General features: G+C 43.0%; 1 protein-coding gene across 12 annotated transcripts; it reads left to right on the top strand.

The window, feature by feature from the left end:
• Positions 1-335: 335 nt before the first annotated feature.
• pfkpa (phosphofructokinase, platelet a) lies at positions 336-15,301 on the top strand. Of its 12 annotated transcripts, none has more exons than XM_028432680.1 (24): positions 336-576; positions 2,631-2,704; positions 3,231-3,308; positions 3,488-3,677; positions 3,873-4,038; positions 4,140-4,184; positions 4,289-4,397; positions 4,577-4,672; positions 4,992-5,087; positions 5,750-5,842; positions 6,273-6,398; positions 6,959-7,023; positions 7,215-7,284; positions 8,082-8,228; positions 9,161-9,231; positions 9,588-9,675; positions 10,308-10,460; positions 11,973-12,137; positions 12,257-12,318; positions 12,429-12,540; positions 12,723-12,822; positions 13,176-13,181; positions 13,636-13,741; positions 14,472-15,301. In XM_028432680.1, the coding sequence occupies exons 1-24, from the start codon at positions 483-485 to the stop codon at positions 14,626-14,628; spliced, it is 2,469 nt and encodes an 822-aa protein (XP_028288481.1). In that variant the 5' UTR covers positions 336-482; the 3' UTR covers positions 14,629-15,301. The 12 variants fall into 12 exon arrangements, with proteins under 12 accessions (XP_028288481.1, XP_028288480.1, XP_028288483.1 ...); XM_028432679.1 differs by lacking the exon at positions 10,308-10,460 and adding an exon at positions 11,413-11,565; XM_028432682.1 differs by lacking the exon at positions 13,176-13,181.
• The last annotated feature ends 2,866 nt before the right edge of the window (positions 15,302-18,167 follow it).

Genomic DNA, 18,167 nt, shown 5'->3' on the forward strand with positions numbered 1-18,167 from the left:
ATTTTAAAGAAGCAATAATCCAAAAAAAAAAAATATAAGATACTGTTATATCAAATATGTGACATAATATTATTTTTGTGTATTATGAGACCTTTATTATTATTATTATTATTATCATTATTATCATTATTATCATTATAACGGTGGTTTAGACCTCTATAATAAAGAATTGATCCACACAGGCGTGGCCTGTTGGTTGACCCGCCCACATATGAGCCAAGTTTCTTCCAATTGGTTAAAATAAAAAAAAGTTCTATGGGGAGCCGAGCTCTGATTGGCCCGCTGACTTGTCAATTGAACTCACGCTTGGTCCATGCAAATCACCGACTAGATGCGGAACAGGGAGAAGAGCATAGCGGGCGTCATAGAGGTAGAGGGGGCGGACGAGTGTTGCCCTTCATCATTTCAGCACAGTTTGGGACTTTTCCTGCTGTTTTGTTTTTGTCCTATTCGATTGGGTTTCATATTAAACTGCTGTGATAATGGCGCAGCCGGACAGTAAGAAGATATTTTTTGAGAACCTGTCAGGAGCGGGGAAAGCCATCGCAGTCCTGACCAGCGGAGGGGATGCTCAAGGTAAAGTGTCCACTTCATGTACCGGCTGTATCAATATGCAGAGGCCCGCAGAGGGCGAAAATACACGTCTTCTCCTATCTGCCGCCTGGCTATCTGTGGAGGAACGAGGCTTTTATTTGTGTATTAAACCCTGAAACGCAGAAAGCAGACGTGTAACAGGGAATATGTACATGTATAATTATCATACAGGAAGCTCGCCTGTTAGCTAGCTATGCTAACATCCTGCTAACTCGCTAACAGCATCATCCTCCTGTCATCGATTTGGTGGCATTTTATATAGCAGCTCAGAGAGAAGCCAAAGTCGAGTCGTTCCGGGTTTTTTCTGCCCACAATAACAACATTTATTATGACACTGTACTGATATTAGCATATAATTATGATTTAGTCTAATTAAAATAGATAAAGAAGCCGGTAAAAGTGAAGCAGGGCGCTAACAACGCGACTAGGTGGACACAACATACCCTACATACGAGATTTAAACACTCCTAAGTGTGTTTGTTCATCACAGAGATTAGAGTCTGGAGGTTTTAGGTTAGCAGTGTGTGTGTGGGTCAGCGCAGGGATGCCAGTATCCTGTGTACGTGATGAGCAGCATACATCCCTGCTGCGTCAGAGAGGAAACCCTGGTCATGTGCTCACCGGCGAATTGAAATAAGGCACTTAAACGCACCACTTACAACAAAAACCGCTGCATTTGAATGGAGTCTGAATGTTTTGTTGATTTAAAACACTCTGCATTGCTTAGCTTATCGGTATAAAGTATGTGACACACATACATTGAGCTCAGATACACATTATGAAGGAAGAATGTAATGATTTGTATTAGAAATGCCAGTGATTAGTATTCTTTTTTTAAAATATTTGACCATGATGATGTCTTACCTAACTCGCTGCTTACTGTCAATAAGCAGCCTGTAACCATGATAAGATGAATGCAGAGTTAGAGTCAAACATGGCCTTTGATGCATGAAAAAACAAAACAAAACAAGCACAGGTATTGCTATAAGAGTGGAAACTTGAGCTTAAGCTGCGACATAACTACTGTAGATCAGCCTTTACTGGATGGTGCTAAAATTCTGATTCGTGACACATATAAAAGACCCTGAGAAAACACATGGAGCTGGCCCCCAATGAGTCTGTGCCATGCATGACAGGAGCTGAACGCCGGTGTCAGAGGCCATTGTGTAGCCTTGGCTTGGTCCTTTCTCTCATTCTGCAGGAGAAAGTGTCAGTCATGCAGAACAAGATGGTCAAAGTTCGGATTAATCTGTTTTGATAAGGAACATCATGTCCTTGCCTTGATTCCAGTTGAAGCTGGCTGTTCATTTGCATGTAGTTACATAACAAGGCAACAAGTCACAGATGCAACAATAAGCAGCATTGTTGGTCACTTTCTAATAATTATGGCTTTTGTTGTTGGCTCCATATGGATGAAAGCAGATACCCAGGCTTATTTTCGAAGTCTTCCTCTCTTTTATCCATTTCTTTCATCGCTGTCTCTCATACTGCCCTAATGGCCTTTTTGTTGCTTAGTAACAGCACTGTTGGATAGGCATTACAGCTGAACTTGTGCAAAGAAAGGAAACGCTGTCCTTTCTTCTTCTGTTGTTTAGATCTTTCCAAGTCAGCCAAGTTCCTTTCAGCCAGCAGCGTGTAAAACCTTCAGCTAACCTATCATTGGCATTCAAGTCGCAGAGCAATGTCTTCCTGGGTATTGGGTTCACTTGGACTAACTGAGAGGTTGTAGGAGGAGCTGGAAAACTTTTTGTCCAAAAATGGCAGTGATAAAGCTGCAGACAGACGGTATCAACTCCCACACTGAAGTCACAGAAATGCTCAGAGAATATTAATGTTTTGCAGCTGCAGATGAAATAATATCCATGCAGCTTAAACTATGGGACAGCCATACAAATCTAAATGTTACAAGGACTTCCTACAGCTGAAACATTTGTGAATTCTCTCACTACAGATTAGGTTTTACCCTGCTCATCTCTACTGTGTTGTGTAATACAAAATTTGCTTTGTGGTGCTTATTTTTAAACCTTTCCTTTCAGGGATGAATGCAGCTGTCCGTGCTGTGGTTCGAATGGGCTTATATGTGGGTGCAAAAGTATATTTCATTCACGAGGTGAGCTCAGACTCTCATATTTATCCCTGCAGTCCCGATATGTAATTAATGTGATCGTATAATAGTGGGCCTAAAGTAAGAAAACAACCGCTCTGCATGTATACAGAGATGTTTATTTTCATGTAGCAGATGTTGGGGGAGCTTTGGGAAGGGCTGTGCTTTGCTTGCTCATCCTGTGATCCCAGCACATCTGTGTACATGTTTGGTCCTGCTCACTCAGTGTGTTGTTATATAACTGACTTGTGGCATTAGCCAGCGCACTCATGTGAACCTCCCCTCCCACTCAGGTGGCTCGGTACTGTGGACGTGCTCCTGCAGATCACAGTATATATACTCCGTATTATTTTGACACTTTTTTTGTGCTGTTCTGTGGTTTTTCATGAGGTGGAAATGTTTATATTCACAGCGGTGATGACCAAAAGGATGCCCTTTGCTCACTCCAGCTGTTAGCCTAATGTTATTCAGAGTGTTTGTCGGCTGATCTTTGGTATTTATATACTAAGAAGCTTGTTTCCTTTTTTATCAGGGATATCAGGGTATGGTGGATGGCGGGGAGAACATAAAGGAGGCCACATGGGAAAGTGTATCCAGCATGCTCCAAGTGGTAAGTAATGAGCATGGGCTGCAGGCCATACATCTAATTAAACCACTGCACAATAGTTGCTGTCTCATCCTAGAACTTCAGTTTTAAGATTCAACGTTATAGAGTAAAAACAGTAAAGTCCCAGGAAAAGCAGTAAAAAGTGACTTAAACTGAAAAAACTCACACTGGATCATCACCAGGGAGGGACTGTTATCGGCAGTGCCCGATGTAAAGAGTTTCGCTCTCACGAGGGGCGCCTGAAGGCTGCTCACAACCTGGTGCGACACGGCATCACCAATCTGTGCGTCATCGGAGGAGATGGCAGTCTGACAGGAGCCAACCTCTTCAGGGAGGAGTGGAGCGGGCTGCTGTCGGAACTGGTGGAGCAAGGTAGTGGAGAAACACAAGACTTTTTAATTGCTTTACTTCTATGTTTTTTTTTGTCATATTTGAGGGTATGACGACACTGCTGAAAATAAAAACTTGCCTCACCTGCATGCAGTTCAAAAAACACTTAAGTTTTGTTGAATCCATGGTGTTAATAAACGTTTAGATGGTTCCATAATCTCAGCCTTATCCTGTCAGGCTTGATTGAAGCTGATGCCATCCAAAAGTACTCGGCCCTCCACATCGTGGGAATGGTTGGCTCTATTGATAACGACTTCTGTGGGACTGACATGACCATCGGTACTGACTCTGCTCTGCACAGAATCATTGAGGTGGTGGATGCAATTATGACGACGGCACAGAGGTGAGGGACACCCATATTGTTACATCTGTTGTGACCTGTATTACTAAAATGTTTTGCTAAGTCAGTTCTGTTTTTAAGAGAAAGTTCTTTTTATCTTTCAGTCACCAGAGGACATTTGTTTTGGAGGTCATGGGCAGACACTGTGGGTAAGAATGCATGAATTTGAAAGCAGACCTATAATCCTGTCGCCTTAGGCGGAGACGGAGACCTTTATCACCTGTTTATATACACAGAGTTTTGTTTATCTTAGCTACCTGGCCTTGGTGAGTGCCCTGGCTTGTGGAGCAGATTGGGTGTTGATCCCTGAAATGCCTCCGGAGGACGGCTGGGAGGAGAAGATGTGTCAGAAACTATCTGCGGTAACATAGTCAGAGTTTGTTTTTCTAGTGAAGCATGTTATACCACTGTCCATGTTGTGCAATGTTTTAATATAACTTGACACCGTTGCTCTTATTCAGTTTTTTTAGTGTTACTACAAGCAGGAAAGATATTCTGTTTGTGTTTTTCCTGCTTTAAAAAACAATGTTCTGTGATTCAGACCCGGTCCAGGGGCACAAGGCTGAACATAATCATAGTTGCAGAGGGAGCCATTGACAGGCATGGAAAGCCTATAACCTCTAGTTTTGTCAAGGATGTGAGTACTCGAGTGTGAAGAAAGGGGAAGCCAGAAGCACGGAGACCTGAATGATGGAAACCAAAACAAACTGTGCTAGCCACAGGTTTGCTGTATAGCCCAGGATGCCAACTGTCAACAACCAGTGATAAAGCAATGACTGCTGGTTACATCATGTGAACACGTGCTGTAGAGACAGCCAGGCTTTTATTGTGAAAGAGTCTCTTCCTCGGCCCCAGGCTGCCATCATTGTCTGGCCCCTGTGCTTCTGAAAGCCCAAGTAACAGCCACAGTCTCAGTTTTTCTGTCATGTTGTTTCTCCACCACGCCCTCCTTGTAGAACCGAGCAGGGATGAAAAGGCTGAATATCATAATTGTAGCCGAGGGGGCCATTGATCGTAACAACAAACCCATTACCACTGACTTTATAAAGGATGTAAGTACAGAGCTTTGTGAGAAGCTCCAGCTTCGACTGCCTCTGTATGACCTCTACTACTGTACTGCTGCCCTGGTGTGGCTTTGACTCTGTTGCTGTGTTTCTGGAATGCTCTATCAGGCACACTGGCTAGTTTGGTAAGAGAGCTTTCACCATACTGTACTACTGCTGCTGTAAGACACCCTGACTTAACCTTACACCTCGTCATTTATCCACTGTACTGCTTTACACATAGTTTTTTGTTATTTTGACACAGCTCAGGCAGATTATCACACAATGTCATGATGCCCCTCTACTAACTGTTTATTTTTATTTGTAAAGATTTGTTTATTTTAACTTGAATATTTCTGTTTAATTTAGCATCTTTCTGCCTGGGAGCTAAGAGCTAACATGACTGAAAAATTAGAATGGCTTGCTTGTGCTTTGCTGTTTCCCCTTCTGTTTTTACATAGTGTTTGTGTTTCAGTGTGTGCTGCACAGTACCTGTTTATGTATTGTATCTACAGTATTGTGGCATAGACATTAGTTAGCACTGCATACTTTATTTATTTGTTAATTCATAATATTCATATAGATTAATGGTTTTATATTTACAATAGCAACTTCTATTGGAAGACTAATTATACATGTCCTGCCAAATCTTGTGTATTTTATCCTACTAGCTTGTTGTCAAACAATTGGGTTTTGACACACGAGTGACAATCTTGGGGCACGTGCAGAGAGGAGGGACCCCGTCTGCCTTTGACCGTATCTTGGTAAGTCCAGTTCTTCGATTGATCGCTCAGTTAGGTGGCTGTTTTCTCACACATCTAAATTTCTGCTTTTCTGTGTCATGTGGTAGCAAAATGTGGATTATTGTTTTAAATAAACATGCTAATAAAACAGATCATATTGGCCTGCTTTAAAGCTTTTACACACGTTGCCCTCTTTCCATGTCATGTCAGTAGTGGGAGGAGTATTAACAGCCTAGTTTCACAGAACATTTTCTGGTTTAATCCTATGTGGTGTGTGTGTCTGAGGAGAAATGTCCTCCAGTTTTAGGCTAAGCACATTAACAGATTTATGGTCCAGCACATGAAGCGCTGCATCCCACTGAGCAGCAGATCCACAAAACAAATGTCTAGTCCTTGTAATAGAGACACAAATCTGCACAAGTTTCTGATAAGTGTGTGTTTGCTCACACAGGCTAGTCGCATGGGTGTGGAGGCTGTTCTCGCTCTTCTGGAGACTACGGCCAACACTCCGGCCTGTGTGGTCTCTCTGTGCGGGAACCAGTCAGTGCGCCTGCCTCTCATGGAGTGTGTAGAAATGGTAAGTGCTTTACAGTGCTGGAACCAGTCCAAGACCAGCACACAATCAATACACACACATTTACAAAAAGCTGAGGAGATAGGGGAGCAGCCAATGGGGACAAGAAGCTTAAGTAATGATGACAAACAGCACAGCCAATTGGGTTTGGAGTGGCACTAATGTTCACAAGAGAGTCGTATTGTTTGAGAGGCAGTTATGTCTGGTTAATGATCATCTGGAGCATTTGGCAGGGTTGGCGTCAGGCTGCCAGTATGATGTAAGAGGAAGCCATCTCCATAGAAACGCACAAAGGAGCTTTGTTATTGTTCTGTCATGTTTGGATTTTGACAGATCTCAGGGGAGGATTTCTCTGCTGTTGTCTGTTATATTTTTTTAAAGGCAGACAGTACGGGTCAAAACGGTTCCATGATGTTTATGTCAGAACAGATGACGATGTTTACTCTCAGTTGCACAGTGGTGTTAGCCGATTTACATTCACAAGCTCTGCAGTGCATTTATACTTTGGGAAAACATGGCATACGTCTACTTAAATTAAACTGAGACACTTTGGTTCCCCTCAGACACAAGAGGTCCAGAAGGCCATGGACCAGAAACGGTTTGAGGAAGCAGTCAAGCTTCGGGGCAGGTATGCTCTGACTTCCATGAAAACATGGCAGTTGGTTTAATGTTGCTTACAGTAGACAGGTGTAGTAGAGAAAGTGGATCACAGTGCTGTTTTAGAACACTACACAGTCTGTTGTTTACGCTCAGCCATCAACATGAAGAATTACTACCATGTACTGTGGATGATTTGCATTGGTTTGTTCTTATTTGCAGGAGTTTTGAAAACAACCTGAAGACATACAAACTGCTGGCTCATCGCAAACCTGAGTCTGAACTGCCAACTGTAAGTCTTCAAATTAAGTTTTTTTTTTTTTTTTAAGACGTACAGTATCTGTCTCCTGCACAACATGCCCAGAGAGCAGGTTGCTTCTAGAGAGTCAAATCAGCCTCCACAAGCCGCTGAGATGTTTAATTTTTTATTACACTGCCCTAAGCTTCTGCCAACTAATAATGACTCAGCTGCTGCAGCTGCTACTTTCAGAGATATCCTTGGCAAAACAAGCCTCACTTATCGAATTAACATTTCATGACAATATGCAGTTGGCCAAACTGTAATGTGAGTATTTCTCTGCATTCTTCAGCATGCTGGCTGTGTCGGCATCACTGCGGTTCATTGTAAAAATGCTGCTTGCTGGGTTATCCTTATTTCTTGGGAAACCTATTTTTGTAGTCGGCTTTATATGTGGCCCAGGTGGTTCAGTGTTTGACATCAGATGACACCAAGGTCCCCTGCTGAGGTATGACTTGCTCAACCTTGATTGGAGCTGCTGCGGCTCCATAGGAGGCTGCTCAAACTGAAGATCAGTGAAGTGTAGAGGCAGCGCTGCAGACTGCATGCTGTGGCGCTCGCCTCAGGCTTTGGCTCGCCCTGTTTCTGTAATAATGACCGCTGCAGTTCCAGCATGTAGTACACCAGAAACTATTTATTGATTCCCCCTGCAGAGCGTGATCAACTGTCCTACAATATAAAGCCTGTTATTTAGCAAGAGCTGGAGATGTTATAATGTAATGAGGTCACATTTATATTTCACTTTTTAATTGATGTACAGTAACCTGTTGCTGTGTATTTTATGCCTTCAGAGCAACTTTAATGTGGCCGTGCTGAATGTCGGCGCCCCTGCGGCAGGCATGAATGCAGCCGTCCGGTCGGCTGTCAGAGTGGGCATCTCTGAGGGCCACAAGATGTTCGCTGTCAACGATGGGTTTGAGGGATTATACAAAGGACAGGTATGTCCACTTGTATATTTGTTATTTACTACTAAATGCTACTAGAATCTGCCACAACATGAAGAGGCTTCATGTTGTTATTGAAATTTGCTCATGATTTCCCCTCAGACAGAGAATTGGCTTAGCTGGGTGAGAGTCAGAGTGCACAGTCACTGTTAGCTCCCTGACTGAAGAGTAATCAGGGAAGCCCAGTGGATAATCTGTCCAGATTAATGTAAACCAATTTCCCACACTGCCTCCGCCACCCCAGCATGCTCAGCCAAAGCAGATGCAGTACCACAATAAACTAAAAGAGGGCGACAGGATGTGTTCACAAATGGCAGTTTTAGGATGATAATATCATCAATGATCAGATAAATCTTCTGTCATCTAGTCATAAAATATTAAAGGGTTAAGTTTGAATGCAAGGTAGAAGCTTTCAGTGAAGACCTGTGCGAACTGTAATCTAAGACTTGAATATTTCTTTGTCCGATAACTGGTAGAACGGGTTTCCTCTGACCTTCTCATAGTGACATTCAGTCCATAGTTGGCTCATTCTGAGAACAGCACTTAAAGAAAAAAATCAGCCATTTATCTTCATTAGAATGTCTCCAGTATGACTGGTTAGTTAAACATCCTGTGTGAGCCCTGGCCAGCTGAAATCACACTGTGCCAACTGACCCTAAGAAGATTAGACCAGGGGGAGTAATGGATTTCTATAATTCAGGGACTCGGGGACTCGCTGCTACACACCTGTGTGTCTAATACTAGAGCATTCACTCAAATTAACCCTGCTCACACTGAGGCCCCAGGAGCTATAAGGTTATATTAATAGGACCATTTTCAGGATTGGAATACTATTATTAGTTTGTCAGAGAAGGATGATATTTTTCTATTTAATATTTGATGGAGTGCTGTTTTAATTTAAGATTGTGTATTTGTCTTCTCCTCAGATTAAAGAGATTAAATGGGCTGATGTTGGAGGATGGACGGGACAGGGTGGCTCCCTATTGGGAACTAAAAGGTAAAAGCAGGAAATTCTTTTAAACAAAATTAAACGCAGACAGGTGTGCGTACATACAGGTTAGCACACTCCCACCAGAGCAGTAAACCTATGACGTGTTTTATACATGTAAGTTTGTCTTGGTGTTGAAAAAGGCAGATGGATGAGGTATCAACCTGTTTAGACTCAGTATAGAGCCTCCAGAGTTAGGGTGGAAGTGGACGCAGTACACACCAAAGTTCTTGTGGCAAAGTGAACATATGTTCATATGCACAACAACAAAACATGCCAAGTGTGGACTCAGTCTTACTAAGCTGGAGCCTACAGCAGCAGCACTGCTGCAGGAGTATGATAATAACCTTATTTTTCTTCTTCAGAACACTTCCAGCAAAGCATGCTGAAAAAATTGCTGATCAGATCCGACAGCACAATATAAATGCACTGCTGGTTATCGGTGGATTTGAGGTATGTTTAAAAATCTTTTGTCTCTTTTAGCTCATCGTTTTTTGCTAATGAGAGAAGCTGTATGCTTTACAAGCAGCATTTATTACTGTAGCAGCATTATTGGTTTGATAATCAGAACAGTGTAACTGTTCAATCGTAAGATCAGGATGTGCATACATATTGCAGTACACAGTGCAATGTTGATCTTTTCATTAGTCTCATCTCATTTTATGTCAGCACATATGCTCTATATGTACATAGCCATGCCTTTATGGTAGAAGATAAGATAAAACTTTATTAATCCTGGAGGACAGAGGAGCTAATAATCAAATGAATGCAGTTAAAGTATAATTAATATGTTGTTTTGAAAACTGTGAACACCTGCTTATCTCCAGCCATTTCACGCACTCCCATTTAAATGCTCACCGGCTTTAGTTTTCCTGTGTATGTGTGTATGTATAGTATTTTCTGAGGGTGTGTGTGGAGTGGTACCCATCTGTTTCACTGCTGTCCGTTGTGATAGACCTGGCTCCTCCCCTTGGCACCCTCCACTTATGTCTTTCTCCTCCTTGTGGCGAGTAGCACCTCTCAACCAAACAAACCAACTTCCCAAACCCTTTGCAGACACTAAAGCCCTTGGCTCTGCCCTGCAGGCCTTCCTGTCACTGCTGGAATTGTTAACGGCTCGCGGGAAATATGAGGAGTTCTGTGTGCCCATGGTCATGGTACCAGCCACTGTCTCCAACAATGTGCCGGGCTCAGACCTCAGCATTGGCGCTGACACAGCTCTGAACGCCATCACTACTGTAAGTGATGGGAGTCTGGCAACCAGAATAGATGAGCTCAGCAACACAAGACAAATACACATGAACACACTCACATAGCAAGTCAGCCAGGAATTCAAGAGAGGGGAGAGAAAACGCTCACTCAGTCATTTTACCAGCCTGTCAGGGGGGATTGTCTGGAGAAAAATTCTTCATCTGTCAGCTTCACCAAAAGACAGAAGAAATTCTGAGTGAGTCTGTACTGTGAGGCGGGTAAAGGTAGCTGTAGAGTAGCGTCCCCTCCAGATCCGGTAAGTAAAGTGAGTGACAACATGGAGGCATGCTGTGAGGTGCACAAGTGTCGTGGCCGCCATGTTTGCACTGCTTGTCCTTCTCCCCGAGTGTGTGTTTGTGCCTGTGTGTCCCCATGTCATCAACATTAAATGAGTGGTTACTAGCATGGAGGATTGATGTTAATTAACAGAAACTAAGCATCTGTAGTTGAGGTGTGTGGCAGAACAAACTGTCAACATGAACAGAATAATGCCATCTTCATCATCATCATCATCTTCTGTGTATGTGGACTCGATCCGTGCTGCCTGTCCTGCCTGCATATAGCATTCCACAGCAGACATGGTCGCCATATGGTTGTCCTCTGCCGTGTCACTGCATTGTGTTGCTCAGGCTCGCACATGCACAGATCTGTCCTGTCTCTTCCTTTCTGTCCATCATTCCTTCTGTTCCATCACTTTCCTTCTACTGTTAATGTTCCCTTCCTTCTGTCTTGTCCTCTTTTCACTCACTCACTACTGTTTCCACACACGTCTGTCCTCCCGCCCTCTCTGCCAAAGGGAAGCCACAGCCGCTATCACACGGAACGAGCTGGAATGGCAGGATACGCTCCCACGAAAACTGAGCGAGATTCCCCTCTCTCAGTGTCCCCCCACCCCATTTGAATGGCTCTAATGCGTTTTTTTATATACTGCCGCTTCAGGCGTTTGAGAGTCTGCTGCAGCTGTTTGAGGCTCGTGCTACCTATGAGGAGTTTTGCATCCCGATGTGTATGCTGCCTGCCACCATAAGTAACAATGTACCGGGCACAGATCTAAGTATTGGGGCAGACACGGCCCTCAATGCCATCGTGGAGGTAAGGCAGTGGAACCAGCCACCGCCGGCACAGCTTTCACCGCTTTATGCAAACAGGATAGAAATGACACATGATGTTAGGGCATGGGTGGGGTTAATGGCCCAGTGCAAATAGTCAATAGAGTTTAAAGAGTCATGGGATATTACATTGATTATCAGCATTGGGCTTTCAAAATAAATGTTCAAATACAGAAATATGTCCTGTCTGTGTGCAGCGTGAATCTGCTGTTGTAAATTTGACTGTTGTGCACTTTGCTAAGTAAGCATGCAATCTATGGACTGTCATACACTGTACAACCTTATCATTACTTGTAGTCAGGAACACAGACACACTCACACAGTTAAATATTTCCGCTTGTGTTTATCCTGAATGTATGCTGACTTTCTGAGCTCATGTGCATGTGTCAGACCTGTGACCGCATCAAGCAGTCAGCTAGTGGGACCAAGAGGCGTGTGTTCATCATCGAGACTATGGGAGGATACTGTGGCTATTTGGCCAGTGTAGGAGGCCTGGCTGCTGGGGCTGATGCTGCTTATATCTATGAGGAGCAGTTTGACATCAGAGACCTGCAGGTAACACACTACCTTACACACACATATATATAGCCCTAAAACTGTCCACCAGATGGCGCTTGGCCAAAATATCATGCAGCTGCTACAGTGCCATCTACTGGTTAACTGTCTTCCCACAGGCCAATGTTGAACATCTGACAGAGAAAATGAAGACAAGCATTCAAAGAGGACTTGTCCTTAGGTAAAAAAAACAAAAGACGTCAGCCTGTTGCTGTAGGTGGATGTTATGTTTTAAGCTCTTTAAGCTGCTCTGCTTGTCTCCAGTAACACTGTGTTTTACTTTGTGTTTAGGAATGAGAACTCGAATGAAAATTACACAACAGACTTCATCTACCAGCTGTACTCTGAAGAAGGGAGGGGAGTGTTTGACTGTAGGAAGAATGTGCTGGGACACATGCAGCAGGTAGGACCATCTCCTCCAGACTAACAGCTTCCCATATTTGTATCAGATCAATATCCATCTGTCTGCATGGGCGGCCTTTGTTGTAGTCTGAATTTCATTGGCTTTAATAATCTCTGAGGAGAGGTGATGGAGAACATGTAGATCTGTGGACATACAGGGCTATGTTTTCATTTCTTTAAAAGGGAGGAGCACCATCTCCATTTGACCGTAACTTTGGGACCAAGATCTCTGCCAAAGCCATGCAGTGGATTTCCAAAAAGCTGGTGGAGACATTTAGACAAGGTAAGGTCAATGTTCCACTTCCAATGCTGTTAGCGAGCTGACCTGTAGTGGCTCCTCCCTCCCTGCAGAGGTGTGGCTGTGAACCAGATCTGTCATGGAGTCACTCTGACAAAGTCTGACACTTTGATGTATTTTTGTCCTCTCAAGGGAAATTAATTATTGATCATTTACACCAGTTGATGCAACATTTTAATGAGGAATTTACTCTCACAGATAATACCTGTGATTGATGTTCAACACTGCTGACCTACATCTTGTCTTAAAGCAACACCACATGTATACAAAGCTACAATTAAAGCTAAAACTCCTCTTTGTTTTTTATGTCTATTTCTCTTACACATGGATGACATAAGATGAAGGTAATTCTTTTTTTCATGCTGGCTCCATGACCATCTCCATCTTTATCTTTAGCTCCATGTTCCCTCCCTGTGTGTCATATCCACTGTTTTGCCATATCGTATAGACGCACACAGCCTGGTCTAGGTACATGTAAGGTACAGCTGCCAGCAGCCGCCATGCAGTGCTTTTCCCAGTCATTAGAAATTGTCTGGAAAGCATGGGCAACACATCGCTTCTTCCTGCTTTGCCCCACATTTTCTTGTGTGTCTGTGGTGCTTTATGTTGCTTTTTTTAGTAGTGATTATTCCTGTATGATCACCTATTTGATCCCCCATAGATCCATACATTATTTACAGAGAGTCACCAATTATCACTCTGTAAAACCCCTCACACATGCTGCCGATGTACGTTTGCACTTTAAGGCTACTCTCTCTTATTGTTTCCACCCCTGACTGCGGTGATATTTCCCTGCAGGCCGAGTGTTTGCCAACTCTGAGGACACCTGCTGTCTGCTGGGGATGCGACGCAGGGCTCTGGTCTTCCAGCCTGTTGTACAGCTCAAAGAGGAGAGCGACTTTGTGTACGTATCACACTGACTAAAAAGGGGACACACGCGGTTTTCAGGTCTTTGCAGGGAGAGGCCTTTGAAAACACGTGTACAACATCTGCTGTGTCTGAGAAGGTTTGCAGCACAACCAGGGAAGAGCGTGAAATGTGATCAGTTAAAGAGCAAGAAGCTACACACAGTGCAGTTGTTTTGTGGAAAATGTAGGTCCCATCAGTTATGGAGCTTGACCCAAGACCTATTGTTTAACCCTTGGAATCCCAAAACTACTGTATTTAAAATGCATGCATTCATCGCAATGACAGTTCTGTCCAAATCTATCCTTAAAGTTACATCTACTCTCAACTCCATTAAACATTCCAAAATAAACTGTTTGCACACACTCCAAAAACACACACACACACACAAAATGAAACAACCTAAACAAACTAGAGACAAAACAAACTGAGGGGAAACAGGGGAGCAAGCAATCACAATGGAGGGAAAATCACAGAAAGTAAAACTAGAACCAAGAAATACGCAGAAACTGACTGTGACACGAAACAGGAAGTAAACTACGCTAAGCTAACACAAGCAGACAGATACATTGAGATACAGGAAACCAAACTGTTTAAATAGTTATCTGGAGTTTTTATAGAACATAAAACAATGCAAGGAAAGAAGTTTCAAGACAAAATAGAAAACAAATCCAATCAAAAACTAAGGATAATGTCAATAATGTAAATAATTCTTTCTCTGTCTACAGTCACAGGATTCCCAGGGAGCAGTGGTGGCTGAAGCTGCGTCCCTTGATGAAGATTTTGGCCAAATACAAGACCAGCTACGATGTCTCTGACTCCGGGCAGCTGGAGCATGTCGTACACAACCGACCTAAAGAGTCGGACGCCTCCGTAGCCATGTGAAAGCTCGCACTGTAGTACGGCAGCTAGCAAAATTCCAGTCAGTGTGTGTGAGGCTGAAATTCCACGAGACATCTCTCCATGTGTTGTAAAAGAGCTCCAGTACCAATGTGAACAGCCGTCTGTGTTTGGCCTCATGCTGTGTTCACTTCCTGTCTGTCACGTCCCTCACTGTCAGTCCTCTCCATTCCTGTCTATGGCACCATGAACTGTAACCTAACCTCAGTGTACTCCAGCTATTATCAAACATGTACATCACACACACACACTCAGCTGTCCTGCCATGCACCTTGTGTGTCCCTGTTGATCTGGATGTTTAGTGTTGTTTTCTTTGAATTGCACTTTCTGTCTGTGTGGAGCTGCGTAGACGGGCTCTGATCGCAGAGAGTCTTAAACCAGCATGTGTGTAACTGCTTAGGAAGAGTGTGAGGTTCAGCATATTTATATGAGGCTGATGCAATACAGTTCTACTGCTGCAAGTCAAAAAGAACTGCTGTGCTTTACACTGAGACTAATATTTATCTTTTTAACATTGTTTATTTTTGCTTGTATACATGGATATATTAATAACTGTAGGCACTGCTGTACTGAGTAGCTGTCTGTCATATTGCACCAAGAAGTTAGATGGTAAGAGACTAAAGATTCCCACAGAATAAAATCAGACTTGTGTTCGCTATTGACTCTGTCACTGGAATCTGTGTTTAACCTTTTAACATCCTTTTCCCTTTGCTTTTGTTTCAAATCCTCCTCTCTTGCGGTATTGTACATTATTTATAGTGTTGTTCCAGCTCTGCATCTCTGACGCGATGCTGCACCATCAGTGGATATATGTTTTATTAGATGTCTTTTTCCAAACATTCAGCTGGAAATGTCTGATATCTGTGAACCACTGTTAGGATGATGGAAAAATGGTTGATCCACTAGTTTTTTTTTTAATATATATATTTTAATAACCCCAGAAGGGAAATTGCTTAAGGCTGCCAGCAAGTAGTGCCAGACATCAGTGAGTGCACTGGAGGCAATGCAGGTAAAGTGCCTTGCCCAAGGACACACAACAACCTTCCGGTTGTTGGACTTCCTGCTCTTCCACTGAGCCACTGTGGCTCTAAATTATTGCCCTAAGTTATCATGGTCTTTGTTTGAAGTTGCAAAATCAATTGAATAATGACACACACACAAACTACCATGAGTTACCACATGTCCAAATAAAAGACTTGTAAACCAACACAAAGCAGTAACAGAACAAAATGACAAAAAAACTTAAAAAGGAAATAGACCATAAAGATGTTACATGACCACACAGATTCACAGACTGACCACAAGATTGCACTAAATGACCACAAACCGGCTACAAAGAAAAGCAAACACTACCACTGACAGTGACACTGACCATAAAATCAAATTCAAATGGCGACAAAGAACAATCCAACTACAGTACAAGACCAGGCCGGGCAAGGCAACAAAACCATAACAAGATGAAACCACTACAAACCACAGCAAAAGCAGTCCCAAGCTGCTCAACAAAAACACTACAGACAAAAATGTTCAGGATGTTCAGAAAAACTCCAAACCGTCTTACGTACACATAAAGGCAGAAAACTAAAAAATCTGGTTCAGTTGAATTATTGTGTGAACTGGTGAATTTGACATGCAGATGATGCAGAAGAAGAGTTAAAGTAGATGCACAGAACATGTCATCATGACCATGCTATCATCTTGTGCCACCAGATGGCGGCAGAACACCGTCACATCCACTCTGTCTCCCGGTTCATCGGGTCCACTATGACACGGATTCCCTCCACAGTGACTGTCCACTTCTGCTTTTCACAGTTTCTGTGTCTGGTGGCGTATTACTGAAGTAGATCAACTGTGTGAGGCCTCTTCGTGTGTGTGTCAGCGTGCACTTGTGTGTGTGTTTGGAGCCATAATTAGGAATTAATCTTATCATTTTTAAAGAAAATTTCAATTTCCCATAGGTGTATTAATTGTGTGTGCATGTAATTGGGCTCCTTTTTGCTGCCTAAATGGACTTTGTGGAGTAATTACATATATATATGGCCGGGTGTAGGTCATCGCTTGGCGACAGCACGACAACGTAAAAATGTAATTTGAAGAAAAAGCTACTTGAATCACCTCCACTCCCCACAGACTCTCCTGGAATAATTATCATCCTTAACTCAAACCTGTGTGGGTAATTCAGGTTCGTGCCCACGCCTCCTCACAGAAAGACACCGTGGGTCTCGTCACTATAATTTCCTCAGACCCCAACGGACACGTGGTTCATTGTGGAGGCATTTTCATGTTGCCGGCTACTTTCTGCTCCTAGCATGAAATTAGAAAAATCCAATAATTTGGGTTGATTTAAGAATGCAAAGGGAGAGCATGGGGTCATATGCACATAGGTAATCAATACTAATTACCATTTCATTTCTCTCCCTCCCCCCCCACACACACACACTTTATTTTCTTCTACAATCACATGTGAAACTGATCTCACTGGACTGATTAAAGGTTGCAAATGAAGGGTCCTTACTCCCCGATTCTCATCAAAGGCCAGCCGTGTGCTCGCTAACTTTATCTTCATTTAATTCTACGTTGTCTTCACACAAAGCCGCCCAATTATAAGCTCGCAGTGAATCTCCAAAATAGCCGGTGCCCATTGACCTTTTTTTGTGCGTTCTCCATCTCTGGTGCAGACAGTCCTTTACCTACACTCCTGGCTTTTCACCGGCTAATGAAACGCAGTAGCTGGAATTTCTAGTTCTAGTGAGAGCAAGCCATGCTAAGATAGATCGCTATTAAATGGCGCGGTGATAACAATAGCAATGAGAGCTAATAAATCCAAGCTGGCTGAGATTGAAAAAGCAATATTTTTTTCTCTCTCTCACAAATGAATCACACGCGTGACATTCAGAATGAATATTTATGAATAAATAAATCCATGCAACTAAAAAAAAATGAGCACCTAATACATTCACTGCATGAAGCTGTAGATTGCTGCACTCCCTTGTTGGCTGTGTTGAAATCATATACTTTGCCTGCTGCGAATCAAAGGACTTTTTTTTCGTTTCTAGACACAGGATGAGGGATTTGATCCACCTTAAAACAAGTCCACTCCCAATTTAGACTTCCCACAATCCAGCAGGGCGAGTGCTTGAAATGCTCATCTGAGAATCTTCTCTCTCTCTCTCTCTCTCTTTTTTTTTGACAATTAAGACACCCATGGAGGCATGGAAAGCTCTCAATTCCATTAGCCTCTGTGCTGCTTCACTCTATCTGTCCACTGAGCCTTAACTTACTTATTAGTACAAGTCTGCCGCATTTTGTTAGGGAAGCGATTAGTGAAATCTACATGAAAAGGCAATTTCCCCCTCTCTTTCCTTTCTTTGCCTTCACTCTCTCCCACACTTCACTGACATCAGACAGATCTAAAGAATGGCATTTGCGCGCTAATGAAATTCGCTCTGCATCATTTGGGGGATGTTAATCTTTGGATGGAAGTGACTTGTGTCTTTATTTACTCGTTTTCTGTGTGACAAATG

Source organism: Parambassis ranga, chromosome 20 (genome assembly GCF_900634625.1).
Source record: "Parambassis ranga chromosome 20, fParRan2.1, whole genome shotgun sequence".
Lineage (NCBI taxonomy): Eukaryota > Metazoa > Chordata > Actinopteri > Ambassidae > Parambassis > Parambassis ranga.